General features: G+C 44.4%; 1 protein-coding gene across 1 annotated transcript in view; it reads left to right on the top strand.

The window, feature by feature from the left end:
- The window catches only part of CycD (cyclin D), a 208,121-nt gene that overhangs the window by 88,860 nt on the left and 93,876 nt on the right, over nt 1-25,385 (top strand). Inside the window, exon 3 of the mRNA XM_065219344.1 lies at nt 21,834-22,008. Coding sequence (XP_065075416.1) covers nt 21,834-22,008 — 175 coding nt within the window. The remainder of the gene's footprint in view (nt 1-21,833; nt 22,009-25,385) is intronic.

The raw sequence follows: 25,385 nt of genomic DNA, 5'->3' as shown, positions 1-25,385 counted from the left end.
GGTCGCATCGAATTGCCTAAACTTTCGTCTAATGTTTCTCCCTTTCTCGCTTTGCTTTGACAGCCATCCCGAGAGAGAGCCTGACCCCACTTAATTATGCAACTTCGTGACCCGTTCGGACAGCCTCCGCTTCGCCTCCTTCCAGCAGGACAATAATGTTCCATACGACAAACCTTTTCGGTCTGATCAATTTTTCCGAAAAAATCTCGAATTTCGTCGCAGCAACCGGCGAAAAAATTCCAGGAATCGAAATTTTCTGTTCTCCCCGTCGTCGCCAGCCGCCGCCTCTGCGCGCGCGTGTTCGGACCCGAAGTTTATCGCCAATCTCTCTTGCTCTCCCCCCATTCTTCCTCCCGTTTCCATTCGTTCGTGTCGCGCGCGTCAAGATAAAAGCGAAAATGTTCGGGTTGTTCTTGTTTGCCCGAGCAGGATTCGTCGGGGTCTTCGGACAAAAACATTCAAATGTACAACGAACGAAGGTTGTGTTGTTTGTTGATTGGGTGAAACCTTAAACTTTTTCCTCGCCCGGAAAGTGGACGAGGAAATTGCGAGGGCTCGCGGGAGGAACCCCGGATAGCCCGGCAAGAAAGAAGTTACCGAAACATCCATATATTATTTTTTGCTAAATCCGCATGTGCTTTTAAAGGGATCCGAGCTGTGTGTTTGTTATCAGGCAAAAACACGGCGGACGGAAGGAAAAAGAAAGAATCAAGCCGAATCTGGCCGTTGCACGGAATTCTTCTTTTGAATCAGCGTACCGCGAATAGGGTTACCATGGCAACCCAACGACTACCGAACGGGCATCTGTCAAGTGACACTGACTGCAGTGTTGCTAGCTTTTCCGGTTCCGAATTCGGCGAACCAAAACCAGCCTGGTAACCCTAAGCTTTTCCAGCCGAATTTGCATGACCGGGTAGAATTCGGGTGGCGCAAAACCGGCTCCTTAATCGCGAGCGAGCAAGCAAAACAAGGTCCTCGCATTCCCACGAATGTCAGCATGTTTCCCTGCGCGCTCCGCCCTTGACCCGCGAGGTGTACTTTCGGGGAGTCCTGTTGGAATGTTTTAATCCATGGTGGTTGATTCTCGCGCAATTAAATGCCGATTTACTGACTGCCGGACGGACCAGACTTGCCAATTACCACCCGGAGAAGGAGGCGGAGGAGCCCCAATCGTATCGGTCGCGACCTTGACTACTGCTGCGGGAGCGACTGATGGCAGCAGTCTGGGCTGTGGATTAATTGAAGGCCTTCAACCGTCGTTGAGCGGTCAGACGACGATGACGACGGACGGATTCTCGGAAGATCCATCCGAAATTAATTTAGCGCTGCTTCATTTGAATAAGGGCTCTGTGTGTCCCAGTCAAAGCAAGCCATGAAGCAGCGAGGGCAAAGGGTTAATTCCCATTAAGAGCTACAATGTTGGATGAATTCGAATGACGACGATGACGAGAGTGGCGACGGCGCCAATCAGCTGTTGATTATTTTCGTGTGCTGCCTTTCATAATCATCATCACGAGCTGTAAATAACAGCTGATAGAACGGTCTATCTCGAAGAGCAAAATAAAAAAAGGGGAACCATGCGCGGACAGCGCTTATCGCATTTTTTTTCCTGTGCAGCCTGTCGTCAGCCGAATGGACATCTCTTAGCTTAAGTATTGGAAAGGAAGTCGTCCGCATGTGTGGAGGCGATCCGAACGGAAGTTTGTAGGTTTCGAGAAGCTGATGTAAATCGGAAATGATACAGCACGGCAATTGGTGGCAGTACTGTTCGACGTTATTTCGTTGTTGACTCTAATCTGCTTCTGATAAACCCACTGGGGTTCTGGTGAAGCCACTGGGGCTTCTGGTGAAGCCACTGGGGCTTCTGGTGAAGCCACTGGGGCTTCTGATAAAGCCACTGGGGTTCTGGTGAAGCCACTGGGGCTTCTGGTTAAGCCACTGGGGCTTCTGGTGAAGCCACTGGGGCTTATGGTGAAGCCACTGGGGCTTCTGGTGAAGCCACTGGGGCTTCTGGTGAAGCCACTTGGGCTTCTGGTGAAGCCACTGGGGCTTCTGATAAAGCCACTGGGGTTCTGGTGAAGCCACTGGGGCTTCTGGTTAAGCCACTGGGGCTTCTGGTGAAGCCACTGGGGCTTATGGTGAAGCCACTGGGGCTTATGGTGAAGCCACTGAGGCTTTTGGTGAAGCCATTGGGGCTTCTGGTGAAGCCACTGGGGCTTCTGGTGAAGCAACTGGGGCTTCTGGTTAAGCCACTGGGGCTTCTGGTTAAACCACTGGGGCTTCTGGTGAAGACACGTGGGCTTATAGTGAAGCCACTGGGGCTTATGGTGAAGCCACTGGGGCTTCTGGTGAAGCCATTGGGGCTTCTGGTGAAGCCATTGGAGCTTCTGGTGAAGCCACTGGAGCTTGTGGTGAAGCCATTGGGGCTTCTGGTGAAGCCATTGGGGCCTCTGGTGAACCCACTGGGCCTTCTAGTGAAGCCACTGGAGCTTCTGGTAAAGCCACTGGGGCTTCTGGCCACTGGGGGCTTCTGGCCACTGGGGCTTCTGGTGAAGCCACTGGGGCTTATGGTGAAGCCACTGGGGCTTATGGTAAAGGCACTGGGGCTACTGGTGAAGCCACTGGGGCTTCTGGTGAAGCCACTGGGGCTTCTGGTGAAGCCACTGGGGCTTCTGGTGAAGCCACTGGGGCTTCTGGTGAAGCCACTGGGGCTTCTGGTGAAGCCACTGTGGCTTCTGGTGAAGCCACTGTGGCTTCTGGTGAAGCCACTGGGGCTTCTGGTGAAGCCACTGGGGCTTCTGGTGAAGCCACTGGGGCTTCTGGTGAAGCCACTGGGGCTTCTGGTGAAGCCACTGGGGCTTCTGGTGAAGCCACTGGGGCTTCTGGTGAAGCCACTAGGGCTTCTAGTGAAGCCACTGGGGCTTCTGGTGAAGCCACTGGGGCTTCTGGTGAAGCCACTGGGGCTTCTGGTGAAGCCACTGGGGCTTCTGGTGAAGCCACTGGGGCTTCTGGTGAAGCCACTGGGGCTTCTGGTGAAGCCACTGGGGCTTCTGGTGAAGCCACTAGGGCTTCTGGTGAAGCCACTGGGGCTTCTGGTGAAGCCACTGGGGCTTCTGGTCAAGTAACAAAAGCTTCCAGTAAATCCACGCAAGCTCTTCTGTTAATTCAAATCCGTTCCAATTGCCCACACAATTCCTACCACCAGGATGAAGACATCTTAAACACCCAATCAACGATGCCTGATTAGCCCACCTTTGTACACTTTGACAAAAACACCATAATTCCGGCGTGCCCATTATTCTCGCGCCCAAACAGCCGTGACACGATACCATTATATTTCCCTTAATGTAATCAACCAAGTGGTGGTCATCCATTAATCACCTAGTCTATCAAACAAAAAAAAGTGCGTTCTTCAGCTCCAATTCGTCTCGAGACCAGACTAGGGGCGAGGCGAGAGTAATTCCGGTACACACGCACCCTTTACCTTGACATTGCTACTCTATGGCATACTACTATACTGCTGGCGGCGGTGGCGGCGGAAGCGGCAACTTCAGAGAACTTAACTTGTGTTGTAGTTTGCTCTTTTTATAGCTCAATTTAAAGGGTCGATCTTGCGTTCGCGGTAGATAGATAGCCAGCCGTACGCACTTTATTATCAACGCAGAGTTTGTTTTTATTGTCCATCAAAAACGGGTCTGTTCGAAGGAAATCCAAATCTTCATTTGAGAAAAGTCATGCTATCTGCTGACAGATGGCCAAAAAATGTCATGACATTTTCGATATTGATCGATTTTTTTTTGAAAATTACTCTATTTGTACAGGCTCAATCGAATACACTTTACAGAGACAAGTTATCATTTGCTATATACTTTATTAATGTCCTAAATCTAGAGTTAAGGGAATTGAACCGAATATTCGCAGTCGTCTCGAGGCTAGTGAAAATGAACAATTTTATGGAAATTTGAAATATTTCACTATTTCTAAAACATGAACTTCAAAATGCTATCCGCTGTGCAATAGATTGATCATTTTGATACACAACAAACCAAATTTGTCGATGAGTTGTCAAATCGAATCATCAACATAAACACGGAAAAGGATGCTCAGACAAATTAACAGAAATTCGCTGTCAGCATTTTGAGCCGTCATCGTCGTGGGCAAGCCCGCCATCGTCGTCGTTGTTGCCCGTCAGCCGGGTAATCGGTAATAACAAATGGCAGATGACGAGACGGCAGATGAGTTCGAGAGATGAGCTGCCAAGGGAAAGCAGCCCAAGGAACCCGATAATTAACATGTTGTTAAAACAAATTAAATGGTTGCAGGAGAATGAGATCATCCTGAGCCCGAAAGTGGTTGTAAACACACAAACAAGGCTGTCTCTGCCAGGGCGATGATGCGGTGCGCGTTGCATCACATAAAATGTGACACTGACTGCCGCACCGCAACGCACAACAGCCTACTGCGTTCGGTAGGTGGAAGAAGAAAATCATGAATGAATCCTGACCGTTTGCCGTTTGCAGGAATGTGGGAACCGATTCGTTCCGGGGTTTGTTTATATGTGAACACACATTGTGCCCTGTGTTGACGACGTTGAGGGTTTGTCCGCCCTCTTGAGGAGCGTCCATCATGAATGTTGTTTGCACATGCACTCGTCGTGATCACAACCGACGACGAGCACAGGATCTTTGTGTCTGGAAAAAGGACGCGGAGAAGGTGTAAAGGCGAAAAATTGACGGCTCGTTCTTGGGAAAACAACACACAACAAGAGAGAAAGAGACTCTGGGCGGTCCGGGAACTTTGTGCGCTGTCTGTGGTGTGTCAACAGACGGCGATTTCTAGGAATTTCTCAAGGGTTTCCCTGCTCTGCCCAACCGAACTGAACAACGTGCATTCGGAGAACGAAATTTCTCCGCTGCTGCGGCAACATTGTAGGAAAATTAAAAACGATATGATTGATTGGGTTGCATTTGTCGAAATGGTAACGGTAATCATGTGGTAGACGACAATGTTTACCCACCGTAATGACTCGTTTCGCTTTTGAGTGTACGTGATTTGATTCATCTGTCACCTTGGCAACCGCTGTTCAGTGTTCGTTGATCACACCGCCATTCAGTTTGTTTTCAAAATTTCGTCCGTCATTGCCGAAGAGGTAAGTACCTATCAACTTGTTTCGATTCTCCTCCCGCTGCAAAAGAAACGAAATTATGCTGGAACACAGCAAACAATGGTCTAGCGCCGAGTGCCCCCGGCTTAACGGCAACGATCCAATAGACAATAACGATTCACCCGGAATGGCATCCCCGCTGCGTCCCTCCAGCTCCAGTTTCTTCGTCGGTGATAGGACGGAATGCCGAAATTCCGAGACCTGTCATCACTCGGCCGGCATTGTTTTTATTAATATTTCGCGTGTTTTGGGTAATATTACGTGGAACCCCTCCGGCTCGCCGTCTGCCCCCATCGTCGTCGTCGTCGTCGTCGTATTATCATTTTCCCTTTTGTTTGCTCCTCGTCCGCTCCGCGATGGAGTAGGCAAACAACGATGGGACAGTGTCGCAAGCAAAAGTCATTATTTTACGTGTATCGTGATTCCGATTAGACCGAGAAACCGGTCGCAACGAGCACCGGCGGGGTATGATTTTTTTTGTATTATTAAAATAACAATGATATCGACATGAGCGGCACCGGGGGGGAGCTGGGCACCGATCGGGTTGTCGGGTACAGTCGAAGGGTTTCGCAAATTTCTTCAGAACTACAACGCAACCCACGATGACAGGTATCCGGGAAAACAATTCGGATTAACCGCGCTGCGCAGCGCAGCACAGCGACATTGGTATTCCAAGCACAAAAACGCATTTTGCCGAATCTGATCATGTTATTTTGGCTTCGCTCAGACTTAGACGAAATTCCGGAGGTTTTCTGCTGCTCGCCGCACCCCGCACCCTTCTTCCAGCTCGGAATGCACCGTCGATCGTGTGCACGCCGAGAGCAGCAATTTTTATCACACAAAACCTGAAAACCCGCAGAACGAAAAGTTCTTGGGGCCTTTTTTTCAGCGTTCGACATTGCTCGGAAATTGATATTCGGTAATTTTATGCCTTTATCGCATATTATGCAGACGGCAAAAACCGAAACCGACGGCGGCGACAGCCCGATGGTACGTGCTGCAATTTCGCCGGAGTGTTCATCGATCGACCCGGGCGAACCCGGGATCGTCCCGAACTAGCGGGATCAGGACCCCCGAAAAATGTAATAATTTCAACAGGCCTTGGCCTTGACCACGATCACTGACATTCGCAATAAGATCGTGAACGTGAGGACGCCGGCAGCTCGCGGAATCCGGTTCTCTTCTAGGGGTCGCTTGCTCTAGAGCTAGTTTGTATATAGTAGGCTTGAGTCCGCGTCAATCACCCGCTCTCCGCGGCAGCGATTAGTCACGATCACGATCCATACGCTTTCGCGCATAGTCAAAATTCCTAAACCCGATCCTAGACAATACCATGCTGCTGCCTCCTCGTTCCTATCCGAATTGCGAAACAGTCCCATCGGCATCGTTCGTTTGTGCGAACGTAAGCCGATCATGCGAGCTACTGCGATCGCACGCACACGCTCACATTCGGACAATTCGCTTAATCATAGGATTTTTATGAATGAAGCATTAATTCATCGCTTAGGACCCATCACTCGACGTCGCCTTCGTCGACGCCGTCGTCTTTTGCCCGTCTCTTTCGTTTCGCTTCGCTTTTGCATGGCCTGCTTGCCACTTGTTGGGCTTTGCCTTCGCGCAATTCGCTTTTGATTATTCAATTTGGACCTCTCTCGCTCCGTCGTCTGCCTTCCTTCGGTTCCCTTTTCCCCGGGTCTTTTTTTACAGTGAGCCCAGTGCCGCCGCAAAGCTTTGTGGTAGTGCGTAAGCATGGATTTTTTTTGCGCGGTCGCTTTTGTATTACTTAATTGTACGATTATTACTATTATTATCGAGTGCCCTCTGCCTTCTCAACCCTCCCGTCTACCGATCGACCTGCCTACCGAAATGAATAATGAGGCTTCGAATGTTATTTTGGGACCCAAGGGTGAATCTCTGCGTGCAATCGTCGAGAGTTAGGAATGTGCGTTCGGTTCTTTTTTCTCTCGTTAGAATCGGGGCTTTAATCTCCGTTTGTTTTAGTTGTTGTCTTAGGTGATTTTTAAATTCCAAGTTGCCATGTGCGTTTGAATGGCGATCAATGGCGATCGAGAGGTGTATGAGATGGACTGTACTAGGTAAAACAACAACGGATGTGATTTGTTACATTTGGAATGGAATTTAGATGCTTTTGTCATGATTTTACCTTCAAGTAAGGTCGTTTGAAGCGGGAGTTCTCGGTTAAAAGCGACGCGTCGGTAAATATGTATCAATCAGTTCTGTTGGACTTGGGTTTGAGGGAGCGTGAAACTCCCGGAGAAGCCCTAGTGGGGAAGCCAGAGAGGCTTCCAGAGAAGCCCCAGTGGCTTCCGAAGAAGCCCTAGTGGCTTCCAGAGAGGCCTTAATGGCTTTTGGAGAAGCCCTAGTGGGTTTTGGATAAGCCCTAATGACTTTTGATGGCTTCCGAAGAAGCCCCAGTGGCTTCAGGAAAAGCCCTAGCGGCTTCCGGAGAATCCCTAGTGGCTTTCGAAGAAGGCCCAGTTGCTTCCAAAAAGCCCCAGTGGTTTCCGGAGAAGAAGCCCCAGTGGCTTCCAGAGAAGCCGCGGTTACTTCCGAAAAGCCTCAGAGGCTTCCGGATAAGCCCCAGTGGCTTCCGAAAATCCCCAGGGACATCCTTAGTGGCTTCATGGGCATCCAGAGTGGCTGCCAGAGAAGCCCCAGTGGCTTCCGGAGAAGCCCCAGAGGCTTCCGGAGAAGCCCCAGTGGCTTCCGGAGAAGCCCCAGTGGCTTCCGAAGAAGCCCTAATGGCTTTTGGAGAAGTCCTAGTGGGTTTTGGATAAGGCCTAATGACTCCGGAGAAGTCCCAGAGGCTTCCGAAGAAGCCCCAGTGCCTTCAGGAAAAGCCCTAGCGGCTTCCGGAAAATCCCTAGTGGCTTTCGAAGAAGCCCCGGTGGCTTTCCAAGAAGCCCCGGTGGCTTCCGGAGAAGAAGCTCCAGTGGCTTCCAGAGAAGCCGCGGTTACTTCCTAAAAGCCTCAGTGGCTTCCGGAGAAGCCCCAGTGGCTTCCGGAGAAGCTCCAGTGGCTTCCGGAGAAGCCCCAGCGGCTTCCGAAGAAGCCCTAATGGCTTTTGGAGAAGTCCTAGTGGGTTTTGGATAAGGCCTAATGACTCCGGAGAAGTCTCAGAGGCTTCCGAAGAAGCTCCAGTGCCTTCAAGAAAAGCCCTAGCGGCTTCCGGAGAATCCCTAGTGGCTTTCGAAGAAGCCCCGGCTGCTTCCGAAAAGCCCCAGTGGCTTCCGGAGAAGAAGCCCCAGAGGCTTCCGGAGAAGCCGTGGTTACTTCCCCAGGGCCGTCCCCAGTGGCTTTCTGGGCATCCCCAGTGGCTGCCAGAGAAGCCCCAGTTGCTTCCGGAGAAGCAGGGTGACTCGGGAAAATCGAGAAAAGCCGGTAATTCGAAATCACCGGGAGAAACTCGTGAATTTTTATGACGAATCGTGAAAATTATGCTTCGTCGTCCCTACGAATAAAATAAGATTTTGGACCTTGGATTAAAGTAGATTTTTCGGATGCAGTCACTTTGACAAGATTAACTTTTAAGAGAATTTTAGAAAAAAATCCAGGACAATTTTGAGTCGATTTTTGAATAAATTCTAGAGATATCACCAAAATATTTAAGAGATAATTTCCCATGAAGCTTAAGGAGGAATTCTAAAGGGTCAGTCACATTAATTCCGTTTACGTTCCATTGACGTAAATTTGACAGTTAGACAATAGATTTAGCTGTCACTTTGCCGCAACGCGTGATATCCAGATCTAATGTCAGTGACCCTTAATTAATGACGTAGCATATGGCTAGTGACTGCTGTAGAAGGCCTACTGGCCCTGGAAGGCTCTAGGTTCTTCTAGAGAAGCTCAAATGGCTTCTTGAGAAGGCCTAGGTGCTTCTGGAGGAGCCATAGGTGCTTCTAGAAGAGCCTTAGGTGCTTCTGGAGAAGCCCTAGGTGCTTCTGGGGAAGCTCTAGGTGCTTCTGGAAAAGCTCTAGGTGCTTCTGGAGAAGCTCTAGGTGCTTCTGGAGAAGCCCTAGGTGCTTCTGGAGAAGCCATAGGTAATTCTCGAGAAGCCCTAGGTGCTTCTGGAGAAGTCCTAGGCGCTTCTGGAAGAGCCTTAGGTGCTTCTGGAGGAGCCCTAGGTGCTTCTGGAGGAGCCCTAGGTGCTTCTGAAGAAGCCCTAGGTGCTTCTGGAGAAGCTCTAAGTGCTTCTGGATAAGCTCTAGGTGCTTCTGGAGAAGCCCTGGTGGCTTCTGGAGAAGCCCTAGGTGATTCTGGAGAAGCCCTAGGTGCTTCTGGAGAAGCCCTAGGTGCTTCTGGAGAAGCCCTAGGTGCTTCTGGAGAAGCACTAGGTGCTTCTGGAAGAGCCCTAGGTGCTTCTGGAGGAGCCCTAGGTGCTTCTGAAGAAGCCCTTGGTGCTTCTGGAGAAGCTCTAGGTGCTTCTGGATAAGCTCTAGGTGCTTCTGGAGAAGCCCTGGTGGCTTCTGGAGAAGCTCTAGGTGCTTCTGGAGAAGCATACGGAGCTTTAGATTTGATTAAATTATTCGCAGTTCTATTTGTCCAACGCTTCCAGCTGGGTGAGGGGTAGAGGATGACACACACACACACCGCTATGCCGCTGTCATTGTGTTCATAAAAAAAAAAAATGAACAAATGTTGGCGTACCTAAAGTTATTTTTAAGATTTTTTTTGTGTGTTCTTTAATGTAGTTTAGGTGCTTTAAAGCTCTTTTGGCAAACCCAGGTCTTTTGACGTTTTTACTAACAGTTGGGACGTTTTTTAAACTTCCAACAAGTAGACGTAGACGGCTTCCTCGGAGCGTTTTCGACCTCTCCGTGGCGGCAACTATCAAAAGGATTCTAAAGTACGCTAAGACCTTCAAGGAACGCCACTCCACAAGGGCACTTCCTTCTCGGAATTCCAAAGACCTTTCGATTCGATCAATCCGATAAAGCCAAAACAAATTATGTGCCTATTACAATAGTTTCGCTCTCATAGATCAACTGCTTATTAATAACACTGCCGTAGACGCAATATCATTTCATCCCTTGGCTCCGGAATCGGATTCGACGGAGAGTGGGAATTGAAACATCATCCATTCCGAGAAACACCCAATTAAAATAGTTCCAATTGTCTAAATACCCAGTGCCTACGACGGAGCTTCCTTGTCCGCTTGGGGCAGCATCTTGCAAGTCACCTATCGGCAGCCGACAATCTCCGGAATTCCTCCGAAATGGTCCATTCAGCCGTTCTTTCCTTGATCGAGTCGACAGGGCGCTGCGAAAAGCATAATAATTTTCATATTTGGTAAAAGCAAATTAAAAAAAAAAGTTGTAACACATAATGAGAAGCAATCACACACAAGGCTCTTCGCTTTTCCCTCTCTTTTTTTCCTTCGTTTTGTTTTATCATCGATAAATGCAGGCACGCACCGCGTTCAACGTGGCGGCACTAAAGCACCCTCCGTCCGACAATAATGGAATGATATTTTTCCGAACGCGATAATGAATGGCTCTCGATTAATAACACCTATTTTTCACGCACGTTGCTTCGTCGCAGTAGGCGCGCGGTTGTGACAGATTCGTTGTTGACACACTATCTCTACAACAGTGCTAGGCAGTAGTTGACAGTAGTACTAGTTTTTAATATGTCAAACAGTGTGCATGAAACGAGGCCGCCCCGCCGTCGGTTGCCGGAATAATGCCAAAGTCTGGGAAATTGTTCGAAGTTTTCTTATCGAGCGATAAGGTGACAGAAGCATATTCCGAGGTGACATAATTGATAACGGAAAACTACCGTCCGTCAGTGCATTCTGGTGATGCAATCGCGCATCCGGGGTTAACATCGCATGATCTGGACCGCCCGCTCGCCCGTCCGCCCGGCACGGTAAAGTGGCAAAGTGCCTAATTATAGGCTATTGGTGGTAGAATGATCCTCTCGAAAAAGCGCTCCGTATTAAGTTAAAGGTCACCCCCCCTGCTCGAGCCTAAACTGCTGAGCCAAAGCAGGGTTGGAAGTCACGGCCGTAACTTCAATCATACGCGCCATTTGTTATATGTGGCAGCATCTCGGCATCGTCGTCGTCCCACAAGGGGGATACTGTTCAAATTTAAATAGATTCAGTTCGCCGCGGCGAAGAAGAGGACCGCAAAAAATCGAAACTCGTTACCTACCTGCCGTTCGAAACTCCTTCAGACAACAACAACAACAACACAATCACAAAGCGAACGAATCCAGCTCCTTGCGGGGTCTGCCAAAAGCCAATAACTCATAAGCTTGTTTTTACGGTTTCGACATTTGTTATAATTATGCGGCGCGTAAAGCGGAGCCTACCGCCGCACCGTAACCGCTGTCATCGTGGAGATTTCTGTTGATCCAAGTTGGCCACGATGGCACCAAAATCCCCATATCGGATTGCGATGGTTGTGCAAATCTCGTGCGACGAAATCCGTTCCCAGAAGGAGGGAGTGGCTTCTTTTCTACCTTGAAAATGATGTTCTTCGCGGACGACAGCGGCATGTTCGTGTTTTTTGACAGGAAGTTTTCGCCCGAAGACGTCAGCTGTTATCGCACAATTTTTTTGTTTTGTTTAGAATAAATATCGCTGACCTCGATTTCCGTGCACGGTTCTTCTTCTAGGTGCGGAACGCGACCGACCAGGGTTGCCAGAAAAAGTCAAGAAATGGCTGGCAAATCTAAAACCGGAAAATCTGTACAAATCTGCGACATTTGCAGAGGCTAAAGAACGTAAGAATTCCATAAGAACCACTTATGAATTTTAGCCACAAGAAATCGGTATTTATTTCATGGATTTGCTTTATGAATAATAATGTTGACAGACTGGTATCGAACCATAGACGTTAAGATTACGTGGTCCTTGTGTTGACCACTCGTCGTTCAACGCTTGGAAAAATGAATTGGTTAAAGATGTATAAGAGTATAAGAGCTACCTCATGTAGATAATGCGACACAGTAGGTGATGTAAATTCGAGAAACTTATGGATGTCATGCTTTAAACGTCAAAATATTCTGTTCAATTCCTGTGTGCTTTTGACCCACTGAAAAAAAAAACTGATTTATCAAGAAACTGTACACTTGTACCCCGATATGAAATTAAAATAGATAGGTATTCTAATGCCAATCACGCGTATAAGATATTCCCTTCGTTTTTAGGTTTCAATATCTATCAAAATAGTAGAAATCTGGCAAAATGGGATGAATCTCGTGTCTTTTTTTCAAATAGACCATCGATTCTCTTCATCGTCTCTCGCTTTCGTAAAACACTCGGCTAGAAAATCGTTTCCTATTGTCTTTGTCGCATTAGATTCTAGATTGTTGCTTCTTCCATCGTGTGAGTGTGTGTCGAAAATATCTAAACACGGTCGTGGCGAACCAAAGAGAAAGTCGATAAATGTAGGATCTATTGAAAGTGAAGCGAGGATTGCCTGTTTGTCTTGATCACAATAAAAAAAAATTGTCAACCTGGCAACGCTGCAAGCGACGGTGTTCAAAATGCGCAGGGTCGCACTCAGGGCGGATGCATTGGAGCGCCCGGACGAAAAACTGCCACCGCAAATGCATGCATGATTCGTTCTCACCCTCGGTGTTCCATAATATGTTATCGTTATCAGTAGTAGCAGTTCCTGTTTAGGTGTTGTTAAAAGCGGCGCCCAGCGGTAAACTTCCACGGCAGACAGTCGAATTGCTCGTTCTAAGTAGTACAATGTAAAGCGCACCCTTTCAGCTCCGCTCTGGTGCTGGTTCGGTTTGAATCTGTTTTTGCCTTTTCACCAACTTCCGCAGCATGTAATCAGCTGTTTTAGCACATTCTCGTCCAAATTTAGTTCCTTCTACTCGCTCTGTTTATCTTCCCATAGAGATCTCTTCCTCTTGGCCTTGCGTGATTATTTACATTCCGTTCCCATGTACTGACTCGCTGCGGCGTGTTTTCATTCTTTCGGGCTAAACGTCGCTATTTACTTTTACACAGTACCATCAGTTTGACAGTCGACATTACCCGTCTCCCTTTTTCGCATACGACACTCGGTTTTTTTTACTATCGCACAATTTTCTCTTGACGACACAGACATAGTTGGCTGTGATAAAAAAAAAAGTTGCCTACATTTCACGCACATATTGACAAAGTGTACGACAGTGGAACCAAAGTGACAGTTGTGCTCGCGAAAACGTAGATGTACATAAAGCGAAATGCGGAGGTGTGCAAGACTAGAGCAAAAATTAGGTCAATTTTTTAAACATCCCGCTTCGCTCCTAGTTCGACCGATGCATGTGTCAGTCAGCGCAGAAGTTGGTAAAATTATTTAAGCAGACACAGAGATAACGGTGCCCGACAAGTGCGGGTATTTGGTACCAGTGTCGTTGACCGATTACGCATGTATTAATACAGTGTTGTCGTCATTTTGCGCTAGAGCCGTGCTGTGAGAAGAATAATCTCAACGCCTACTACTGCTATCGGGAAATTGAAAATTTGGACAGTCAGTGATATATGATTGCGCACGGTGAACTATGACAGGTGTCGCGTGGTTTCAAATATAGGAGGGGTGATGATTGAGCATCGGAAAGACAAATTTGATCTTCCCGAGTACAGGGATGCCGGGCGCACTGACTGGGACGGAAATCGGAGCTGGGGTTGAGGTTCCATCAACATGAGCCCCTGAGTATGCCTCTGCTGGGTTCCAATCCAGTGCACAATGGGCAATTAAAAAAAGGGATTTTATTCAATATCTCAAAGTACCGCTGGGTATGATGGGATATTTATACATCAAATCTAGATCAACAATTGAAATAGGCGAAACAACCAAACGTAAACAATGGCTTTAAACACAAAATTCTCGAGAATCAAAACACTCCCACACAATCTAACAATGCCATTCGATAAAGGAAGTTTGATCTATCAGGTGATGATGTTTTTTTTTTTGTTTATTAATTTATTTGTTAAGGCTCAACCGAATTAACTTTACAGAGCCGAGGATTCTTGTTCACTATACAATGCATCTTAAAACTATAGTCAAAAGGTATCACAATAAACATTTTATCTTCCGCTATCCAATAAGCCTCCTCCACCAGAACGGGAGCCGCTTCCAGTGGTTGCATTGTACGGCAGATCCGGGGGTCAGAGCGCTTCCATTGTAGCAATGGACGCAAAACGTGGTCTGCACTCACACATTTATCACGAAACGGTTGCTTTCCAAACTCAACGACGCATCGACTGCAAGAACTGCTGATGAAGAATGGAGGACCACACAATGGTTGCTGCCGAATAAACAGTCGATTTCCTGACACACATTGAGAGTGGTCTGCTTCTGTCGACAGCAGAGTGTACACTCATGATGATGTTAGATTTCTTGGATGTGCTTTGATTCTCGAGGAATTTGCGTTTAAAGCCATTGTTTATGTTTGGTTGCTACGCCTATTTCAATTGTTGGTCTAGAAATGATAGTTTATCGCCTTTTTTTTCAAAATGAATCACCCTAGAGCATTTCTAGCTCAAATCGTTAAAAAAAATGTCAATTTTGTCTCGACCCCTTCTGATTTGAATGAAACATTGCTCACGTGTTCGCTGCTACTAATAGTTGCATTTTTCATTTAAATATGATTTTTTCCTCCAGAGTAACTTTTGAAAAGGGCGTATAAAAAATGGATTATTTTTTTTTCAAAAAATCATAACTTGAAAATTATTGATCTGATCAAAATGGCATATGAGAAAAAGTTTTAGGTAGTTAAATTATCTTTGCGGAAAAAAATACACTGAAAGAAAAACTTAGTAAATTAGTATTTAAAAAACGTAAAACGATGATTATCTCAAAACACCCCCCCTTCGATCTTCATAATTTTTTTTTTCAAGAAAATTGATGGAATATCCTTGAATTTCGTGAAAAGTGTATGCTGGTAACTTCCTTAAAAAGAAATCTATAATTTTTTAAATTTTTGTTGATTTTTACAAATTGATGAAAATGCATATTTTTTTGAAAAATAATAATTTATTTAGATTTTACGCATAATTTTCGATAACTTTGCATATAAAAACTTTTTTCCTAAGTCCAGCCGTTCTCAAGTTAATGCGAATTAAAAAAATATAATTATAACAATTTTCAACATTTTAGGCCATTTTCAAATGTTCGTCGAGATGTCTAGCAACGAGATTTTATTTCATGATTGTATATTAAAAAACAAACAATTCATTCTCAGATATGGTAGCTGTCAGACTTACCCGTTTCTATCTAGAGGCAGCGGAAGAGAAGCACGTTGATGTGGTCAAATGAAAGATTTGTTGAGATAAAAAACAGTATATATTTATTATTTTATTTTACAACTCATATTATTTGAATACATTGAATAATTTGGGTGTATCGTTTGAATTAGAGAATATTTTTACTGCAATTTGGTTGTTTGAAACTGGAATATAGCAATGATATTTTCGAGTTCCAGGAATTGGTTTCACTTTCTTAAAAATTGGATCAAATTCCGTGTCAGCCTTTTTGTATTCTTCCGTAGAAACATAACAAAATGACATTTTTGTTTGAAGATCTTCTTTACGACTATTTGCCCAGTCGTACAGTTGTTTAGGGTTCGTTATAGGGTGCTCGTGTTGCTTAGCTAAACTTGCTCTGGTTGCCATTCTCTTAAGGGTACCGCCAATCGCATCACAAGGACCTTTGCCGTGTGAAGTTGGAAAAAAATGCCATTCAATTTCTACATTATGCTTATCTTTAAATCCACAAAGGCTAGCATTTTTTTTATGTTTTTGTATTGTGATGCTGCTCCATCTGACATAAAAATACACTTTTGGACTGTTATTTGCAATCTTAAAAATTCTAATAATTTTGAGATAAACAACTGAACTGCTACTGTGTCATGCTTTGAAATTGATTTAGGTGGAGGTTTACAACACTTGAAATTGTTATCCATCGTAAAAAACTACTTGCTTTTTAACATGAAACGCTAAGAGAGATGAACTGAATGGAACAGGTGAAGATCGTCCCAATATATATATATATGTAGCAGAATAATTACAATGTTGACATTATACCTATCTTCATTAGGTACAATTGATTATAGCAAACTTTTTTAAGTGTGAGTGTAAGAAGCCTCCACGGGGTGCTTTTTTTATGTAGTTGTGATATCGCGGGATGAGCTCTTAAGGCACAATATGGTATACGTCAGAGAAGTACCTAGATAATTTACCTCAATTACAGGTTTAATAACATATTTGTTTACCTGTTTATGTTTTGAGCCTCTGTTATGACATACACAATTCTATCCAGGTAAACAACTAATAGAGGACAGAAAAAAGGCACATGAGTGGGCTTGTTGATTATTTGGGTATATTTGAGAGTATTTACTTATAAACTTGTTTCTTTTCCGCTGCGTCTAAATAGAAACGGGTAAGTCTGACAGCTACCATATATGAGAATGAATTGTCTGTTTTTTAATATATATTCATGGAAAAACATCTCGTTGCTGGACATCACGACTAACATTTGAAAATGGCCCAAAATGTAGAAAATTATCATAATTATTTTTTTTAATTGCATTAACTTGAGAACGGCTGGACTTAGGAAAAAAGTTTCTATATACAAAGTTTTTGAAAATTATGCGTAAAATCCAAATAAATTACTATTTTACTAAAAAATATGCAATTTCACCAACTTGTAAAAACCAACAAAAATTTCAAAAATTATAATTTTTTTTTTAAGAAAGTTACCAGCATATACTCTTTACCAAATATTAGGGCATTTTTTCAGTTTTCTTGAAAAAAAAAATTATGAAGATCGAAGGGGGGGTGTTTTGAGATAATCACCGTTTTACGTTTTTTAAATACTAATTTACAAAGTTTTTTTTTCAGTGTATTTTTTTCCGCAAAGATAATTTAACTACCTAAAACTTTTTCTCATATGCCATTTTGATCAGATCAATAATTTTCAAGTTATGATTTTTTGAAAAAAAAAATAATCCATTTTTTTATACGCCCTTTTCAAAAGTTACTCTGGAGGAAAAAATCTAATTTAAATGAAAAATGCAACCATTAGTAGCAGCGAACACGTGAGAAATGTTTCATTCAAATCGGAAACACTCATGACCAACCGGTTTGCGTTTTGGGCTGGAAATGCTCCCTAGTGAATGCAGCAGGAAAATTACTATGACTTTATATGTTTCTAATAAATTTGCATTCTTATATGGCATTCTTCAGAATAGTTGTAGAAAATGTATTGACGTTCAACCATAAGACTACTGGGTTCCGAAGAAAATCATTATTATTTTTGGCTCACTCAGTACCAGAACAACGGTCCCAAGCAGTCCCAAGCTATTTCACTCACCCCTGCATGTTCTGCATGAATCCACACACCCCTGATGTTATCTGTCAAACTTTCATAGCGAATCAAAACAAACATAGTGTAGTAATAGAATTTCAACTAGAATAGGGTACGTTAATCGTTTGCTTGGGACCAATAGGCTACTAAAGTGGTGAGCCGATTTAAAATCGTGAGTTTCGAATTGATTGTTGGTGCAACTTTGTTGGAGACACCATTTATCTGGTTCTTTGAACATGCTAGAGCAATTTTTCGGCATTCAATTTTTTAATTCTATTCTATCTTATTTGTTTTTATTTTTTCGACTAACCCGTAAAACAACGGTGGCCATATGGTTCTCAGTTGCGGTTTTGAGTGCCATTTGTCATATTTCGTCGAGTAGATGTCATTTGATATGTCGCTTGATATGCTGATGAGAGATATCAAATTTAACCATGTGGAACCAAGATCCGGAACATCCAGAACCGGTTTTACGGTGGCCATTTGGTTCTACGGTTGCTGTTTTGAGTGCCATTGGTCATATTTTGTCGAGAAGATGTCATTTGATATGTCGCTTGATATGTTGATGAGTGATATCAAATTTGACCATGTGGAACCGTGATCCGGAATTTCCAGAACCGGTTTTACGGTGGCCAATTGGTTATACGGTTGCTGTTTTGAGTGCCATTGGTCATATTTTGTCGAATAGATGTCATTTGATATGTCGCTTGATATGCTAATGAGAGGTATCACATTTGAGCATGTGGAACCAAGATCCGGAATATCCAGAGCCGATTCTACGGTGGCCATACGACTCTATGATTGTCGATTTGAGTACCATTGGTCATATTTCGTCGAGTAGATGTGATTTGATATGCCGCTTGATATGGTTATGAAAGATGTCAAATTTGACCATGTGGAACCCAGATCCGGAACATCCAGAACCGGTTTTACGGTGGTCATAAAATTCAATGATTGTCGATTTGAGTGCCATTGGTCATATTTCGTCGAGTAGATGTGATTTGATATGTCGCTTGATATGTTGATGAGTGTTATCAAATTTGACCATGTGGAACCGTGATCTGGAATTTCCAGAACCGGTTTTACGGCGGCCAATTGGTTATACGGTTGCTGTTTTGAGTGCCATTGGTCATATTTTGTCGAGTAGATGTCATTTGATATGTCGCTTGATATGGTTATGAAAGATGTCAAATTTGACCTTGTGGAACCAAGATCCGGAACAACCAGAACCGGTTTTACGGTGGCCATTTGGTTCTACGGTTGTTGTTTGAGTACCATTGGTAATATTTTGTCGAGTAGATGTGATTTGATATGTCGCTTGATATGGTTATGACAGATAGCAAATTTGAGCATGTGGAACCAAGATCCGGAACATCCAGAACCGGTTTTACAGTGGCCATTTGGTTCTACGGTTGCGGTTTTGAGTGCCATTGGTCATATTTTGTCGAGTATATGTCATTTGATATGCCGCTTGATATGGTTATGAGAGATAGCAAATTTGACCTTGTGGAACCAAGATCCGGAACATCCAGAACCGGTTTTACAGTGGCCATTTGGTTCTATGATTGTCGATTTGAGTGCCATTGGTCATATTTCGTCGAGAAGATGTGATTTGATATGTCGCTTGATATGGTTATGAAAGATGTCAAATTTGACCATGTGGAACCAAGATCCGGAACATCCAGAACCGGTTTTACGGTGGCCATTTGGTTCTACGGTTGTTGTTTGAGTGCCATTGGTCATATTTCTTCGAGTAGATGTGATTTGATATGCCGCTTGATATGGTTATGAGAGATAGCAAATTTGAGCATGTGGAACCAAGATCCGGAACATCCAGAACCGGTTTTACAGTGGCCATTTGGTTCTACGGTTGCGGTTTTGAGTGCCATTGGTCATATTTTGTCGAGTAGATGTCATTTGATATGCCGCTTGATATGGTTATGAGAGATAGCAAATTTGACCTTGTAGAACCAAGATCCGGAACATCCAGAACCTGTTTTACAGTGGCCATTTGGTTCTATAATGTCGATTTGAGTGCCATTGGTCATATTTCGTCGAGAAGATGTGATTTGATATGTCGCTTGATATGTTGATGAGAGATATCAAATTTGACGATGTAGAACCAAAATCCGGAATATCCAGAACCGATTCTACGGTGGCCATAAGACTCTATGATTTTCGATTTGAGTGCCATTAGTCATATTTCGACGAGTAGTTTTGATTTGATATGCCGCTTGATATGGTTATGAGAGATAGCAAATTTGAGCATGTGGAAAAAACACCCCCGTGCCAACATATTCTCGAATATATTTAAAAAGAGGAAGAAGCCTTGGGGGGTTATTAAGTTGCCTTGTGAAGAGTTGTCACTTTTCACGTTTTCAACGCTCTTTTGACGTAAAAGTTTTATTTTAGTATTTTCAAGACGATATCGGTGTTTGACGTTCTAGAGCCTTTTGGCGTTTTCAATGGCTTCTGGCTTGATTGTCGATGGTTGTGGGTTAAATGGTCGAATGACAAATCGTCGAATGACAAAAAGTCGAAGAACAAAAACTCGAATGAAAGAAAAAGATATGACGTTTTGTCCATTCGACCTTTTTATGATGTTCCCCTTCTCATTATTTGACCTTTCGTTAGTTCGACCTTTTATCCATTCGACCTTTTGTCCCCCTTCTCATTATTCGACATTTTGTACTCCTTCTCATCTGTACTCCTTCTCATTTGTCCATTCGATCTTTTGTGCCTTCTACCTTTTGTCATACAATCTGTCATAGATTTGAAACGCCCTGAAAGGCCTTCAAAATTGGTCCTAAAAGAAGAAAGAGAAAAAAGTTCTAAGCGTCTACAGTGGTCAAAAAAGCCAACATTCCTCTGAAAAGCCAAACATAACGTAGAATTTAAATAAAATAGCATAGAAGGCCGATGTAATACAAAAATCTAAATAATATGACAAATGGTCGAAGGGACAAAAGGTTGAATTATGAGAGGGCGGATAAAAGGTCGAATTTTTAAGATCAATTTTTATGGGCTTTCAGGGTGTTTCGAATCTATGACAAAATGTGGAAGGACAAAAAGTCGAAGGACAAAAGGTCGAATTGAACATAGAGAGACAAAAGGACGAATTGACAAAAGGTTTAATGGACAAAATGTTGAATTGAATTTAGAGGAGCCAAAGGTCGAATGGACAAAAGATCGAATTGAATTTATGGGGACAAAATATTGTTTAGAATATTTTCGCTCAGGGTTTAAAAGAACTCTAAAAAAAATACTATGGCCATGCTACCAAAGAACTGCCAATGATTTTAAGAAGAAATATATTCTAGAGAAAGGCAGTTAGTTGTCTCATATATTGCCGTGACAGGCACAGTAACAATTTGTTATCTAAATTTTCCAAATATTTGAGAGATTGGCAACAATTTGACCAGCTTATCCTTTTCGACCTTTTGTCCATTTCAACCTTGTGTCCTTCGACCTTTTGTGCTTCGACCTTTTGTCCTTCGACCTTTTGTCCTTCGGACTTTTTTCGTCTAACCGCCTGCCAAAGGTGGTACTACGCTTTCAACACCAGGCGTAGACAGGAGGAGGCTGGAACAGATCCGGACAGCTTGATGATTGGTCTGGAAACACGGAGCCGATCATGGAATGGAAAAGGTTTAACCGAGTTTTACAGCCGCTCTTAATGTTTTTCACTTTTTGAGGTATGTTGTGTCATTTTGCGCAAGTCTGGTTTGGTGATTTAAGAGGTTTTGGTGATTTAAAAGATATATTGGCGTTTTGACATCTCCTCCATTTTAAGGTCATTTGGCCTTGAGTTGCAGTGATGGGAAAAATCCAAAAACTCTAAAATCAGGTACGGCCAAAAATCACTGCTGATCTTGAGATCAGCAATATCACAAAGCAGAAAATCAAGGCCTTAGACCTTAGCTGATTTTGAGGTAACAAAGTCACCAAAACCGACATCCGCCGCTATTTTTGAATCCAAGACGGCGGACCAAAATCCAATATGGCGGCCTCCGAACAGCGTATATTCATCTAACCGCATGCAATATGGGTATCTATGGAATGGGCTCAATGAGTAGAAGTGGAAAACCGACATCCGCCGCCATTTTGGATTCGGACGCCAAACAATGTCTGAGAACCAATAAGCCAATTAAAGTCTTAAAATAAAAACCGAAGAACCGTATAAATCGCCAAACTCGCCATTGCATTTGTCAATTTTTTTTTCTCGAACCGAGTCAAACTCCGCGAATTTCAGCGGATTTCGCTGATATGCACCGCGAATCGCCCTCTGTTCCTCGTATGACTAATGCTTTCACTGTTTTCTCTCCTTTCCACAGCGATGGGAACTCCTGGTCCTGAGCCGGCTAAAATGGGACGTCTCCACCGTGACGCCGCTAGACTTTCTCGAACTCCTCCTGTGCCGGCTACCGATCGAGAACAAAAAGTGTCACGACATTAGCATAGAGAAGGTGCGAAAGCACGCCCAGGCCTTCATCTCGCTGACGGCGAGGGGTAAGTCCACTTTCATACTTTCTTTCCCAAAATAATAAGTAAATAAAAATAAAATATTTAAAAATTCGAAGCTCAAATTTCGCGGAATTTCGCGACCGACAGTGTGACAGAGGCTTCTCTCGCTGAGTGCACCCTTCAAACACATAATTTGCACAAATTTGCCTACATTATTACACAACGTCGTCGTCGTCGTCGTCGTCTCGGTCGGCGGAAAACCCAAACGACATGCTTCGAAGTTTTATTATTACGCAAAAATTGAACGAACGCGCAAAACATAAAAAGACGAGACTCCGCGTCGTCCCCATCCGTGTGCGTTGCCATGCCTACCACCACCCATCCAAAGCCATCCAAGCGCGATCGTGGTAGGCGGTGCGGCCAGTTTATGAGCATAAATATTTGAGCATATTTATGCATGGGTCGCATTCGTCGTCTCTCTCTCTCTCTCTCTCTCTCTTCGTCCCCGCCGTTCTCTAATGAGCTTTGACCGAAGAATCTGACGAAAGAGACGACCGGCGGAGAGAGATTGAAGTTTATGAATGAATCCTGTCAGCTGGTCATCGGTGATTGGCTGTTGCATTCCACATTCTACGAATCCAGCGTGCTATTTAAATGAAGTTACGTCGGCTACCGGTGATTGAGCCATATCGGTGCATCGCGAATAGTGATGATTTGAACAGCATTCAAGACTTCCAAGAATTGGGGAATTTCTGCTCCCCAACGATCGTGATCTATTCCAAGCTAATTATTCAAAGCTTCGTTTCCGTTGGAACCGGACCGACGGGTTGCCGCTGAGGGGATGGTTTCCATTGTATTCGAATAGTTTCGCTCGTAGTGCTTAGTAGATGTTTTATCAATGAGGTGGTAGACGGTGACCTTGAATATCTGCTTGCCTAAATATAGATTAATTTATATTCATAGTTCATCGCTATTGAAAATGTGTGCTTTGTTTCTCCCCGTGCCGAGCAGAAACGATTCGATGTTTATTGATCGGTTGGTATAGTTGAGATATTGAAGGTCAACACTTGGGAATATTTTGGAAAGCGGACCGTACGAAGCAAAGAAGCTTCCCAATCGATTTGTCTTGAGTGCAGTGACTCCAGAGGGATTCAAAGCTTCCCCAAAAATTAACCTTTAAGCATCGAACCGACCCTGAAGTGTCCGAACAGCATCCATCAACAACCCCGGTTGCTAATGATGGTAGTTGCAACTTTCTTGCAAATAAATCGTGCAACAAAAGAACCACAAAGGAATCTCAATTTTCCTTTTTCATTGTCCGAAACACATCTCCACCGATCTGCTTGTTGTTTATACCAAAACGCCGAAAATTATGAATAAATAAATACACAAAAAGGATTGCTTCTCTTCAATCTTCGTTGTGCCCTTTTTTGACGAAAATGAATGATTTGCTTCCCTCGTTTATTGCGCACATTCAGGCGCGAGTGGTTCAAGTTATTTGATCACTCTGCCACCCGATTTGTCGTTCGTCTGCATGCACAAAAGAAATTCCTCGCTGAACCTCCGTGGCGACTGTGGTGATGGTGGTGGTGGTGGTAGTGTGACGGTGCACAAAAAGGATCAAATTGCAACCGCCTGCCTGCCTGCCAGCCTGCCTGGAGCTGACCGCACGGATCATTTGTTACGGGCTGCTGCTGCTGCTGCTGCCTGGTACGAAATGCCATTCCACACCACCGTCATCGTCGCTTCTGGTGTAGCGGTGCCAATGCCGACCTTGTTCGAACGTATTTTGACGTATCAATTTGCGGAACGGATTTGGCAGGTTTGGATTTTGGATTAGCTGACTGGATTTGGGTAAATTCGGACGATACATTGTCCTATCTATCTATGTCCGGACGAGGAATTGTCCTGTTCGGACAAGGAATTGTCCTGTTCAGGCAAGGAATTTTCCTGTCCAGACAAGGAATTTTTCTGTCCGGACAAGGAATTGTCCTGTCCGGACAAGGAATTGTCCTGTCCGGACAAGGAATTGTCCTGTCCGGACATGGAATTGTCCTGTCCGGACAAGGAATTGTCCTGTCCGGACAAGGAATTGTCCTGTCCGGACAAGGAATTGTCCTGTCCGGACAAGGAATTGTCCTGTCCGGACAAGGAATTGTCCTGTCCGGACAAGGAATTGTCCTGCCGGACAAGGAATTGTCCTGTCCGTACAAGGAATTGTCCTGTCCGGACAAGGAATTGTCCTGTCCGGACAAGGAATTGTCCTGTCCGGACAAGGAATTGTCCTGTCCGGACAAGGAATTGTACTGTCCGGACAAGGAATTGTCCTGTCCGGACAAGGAATTGTCCTGTCCGGACAAGGAATTGTCCTGTCCGGACAAGGAATTGTCCTGTCCGGACAAGGAATTGTCCTATCCGGACAAGGAATTGTCCTGTCCAGACAATGCATCAACCTTAAATTTCAACTTAGGAAAACAGCCCATCGGGAATCCCGAACCAACCAGTCAAATATAAAATTTAATTTTGAAACGCACATCATTCAACATCAAACGATTGTACATTTTTTTTTTCTTCATCGGGAGTCCGCAGATGAAATTCAAAACGATTGCAGAAACGAGCAAAAAAATAAAGCTCTGCAATCAATAACCAAACAAAAAAAAAGGACAACTCAAAAAACGGCCACCGCCCGACCGCACACAAACTCTCGGCGGGTTTGCGCGACTTGAACGCGTTCGTTCGCCGGTTGATCGGTGGTCCATTCGAGATGGCCGATTGATCGAGCGATCGACCGATGTCGTCGGTCGGTGGGGTTTAATTTGATTTGGGCTTAGAGAACGGCCTGCGGTGATCCGATCCTCGATCGAATTACGTTACTAGTCAGTGGTTGGGAGGGGGGGACCGACCGAAACGTTGTTATTAATTAGCGGTTCGTGAGACATGAGATGGAAGGGTGAGTTGGGTTTTGTTTTCGTTTGTTTCGGGGTAGGTTGAGGACCAATCTGGTCGACCTTGATCATCGTACCCAGATGATCGCTGGCTAGTGGAATTGATTGACTACCTCAAGAGCTTGACTTGAAGAGGGATGTCATTCTTTGGCTATTGGACGAGGGGCCCTTTCAGGACGCTTAATTCAGATGCTGACTGTGAACGGGACGAAGAATAGGTTGGATTATTGATTTTGAATTGAATTTTGTGAATGTTGGATGAGAGTCCGGTAGTCCGGTGAAGTCGGAAAACTTTGAATACAAGTACGGTGGACTTTATAAAGATATATCGGAGGATTTTTGCGAACTTGTCGGGTGGATTTTGTGAACGAGTTGGATGGACGGTGAATTTTAAGCGTAAGTCCGGTTGAGGTAATTACGAGTCGTGGGGGTAAGTCCTGTACATTTTGAGTGAAAGTTTGGTAGACTTTGAAGACA

Source organism: Ochlerotatus camptorhynchus, unplaced genomic scaffold (genome assembly GCF_037179485.1).
Source record: "Ochlerotatus camptorhynchus isolate MF236.1 unplaced genomic scaffold, CSIRO-AGI_Acam_v1.1 ptg000102l, whole genome shotgun sequence".
In the NCBI taxonomy this organism is placed as follows: domain Eukaryota; kingdom Metazoa; phylum Arthropoda; class Insecta; order Diptera; family Culicidae; genus Ochlerotatus; species Ochlerotatus camptorhynchus.
The sequence above is the reverse complement of the archived record's forward strand: the minus strand, read 5'-3'. Positions and strand labels throughout refer to the sequence as shown.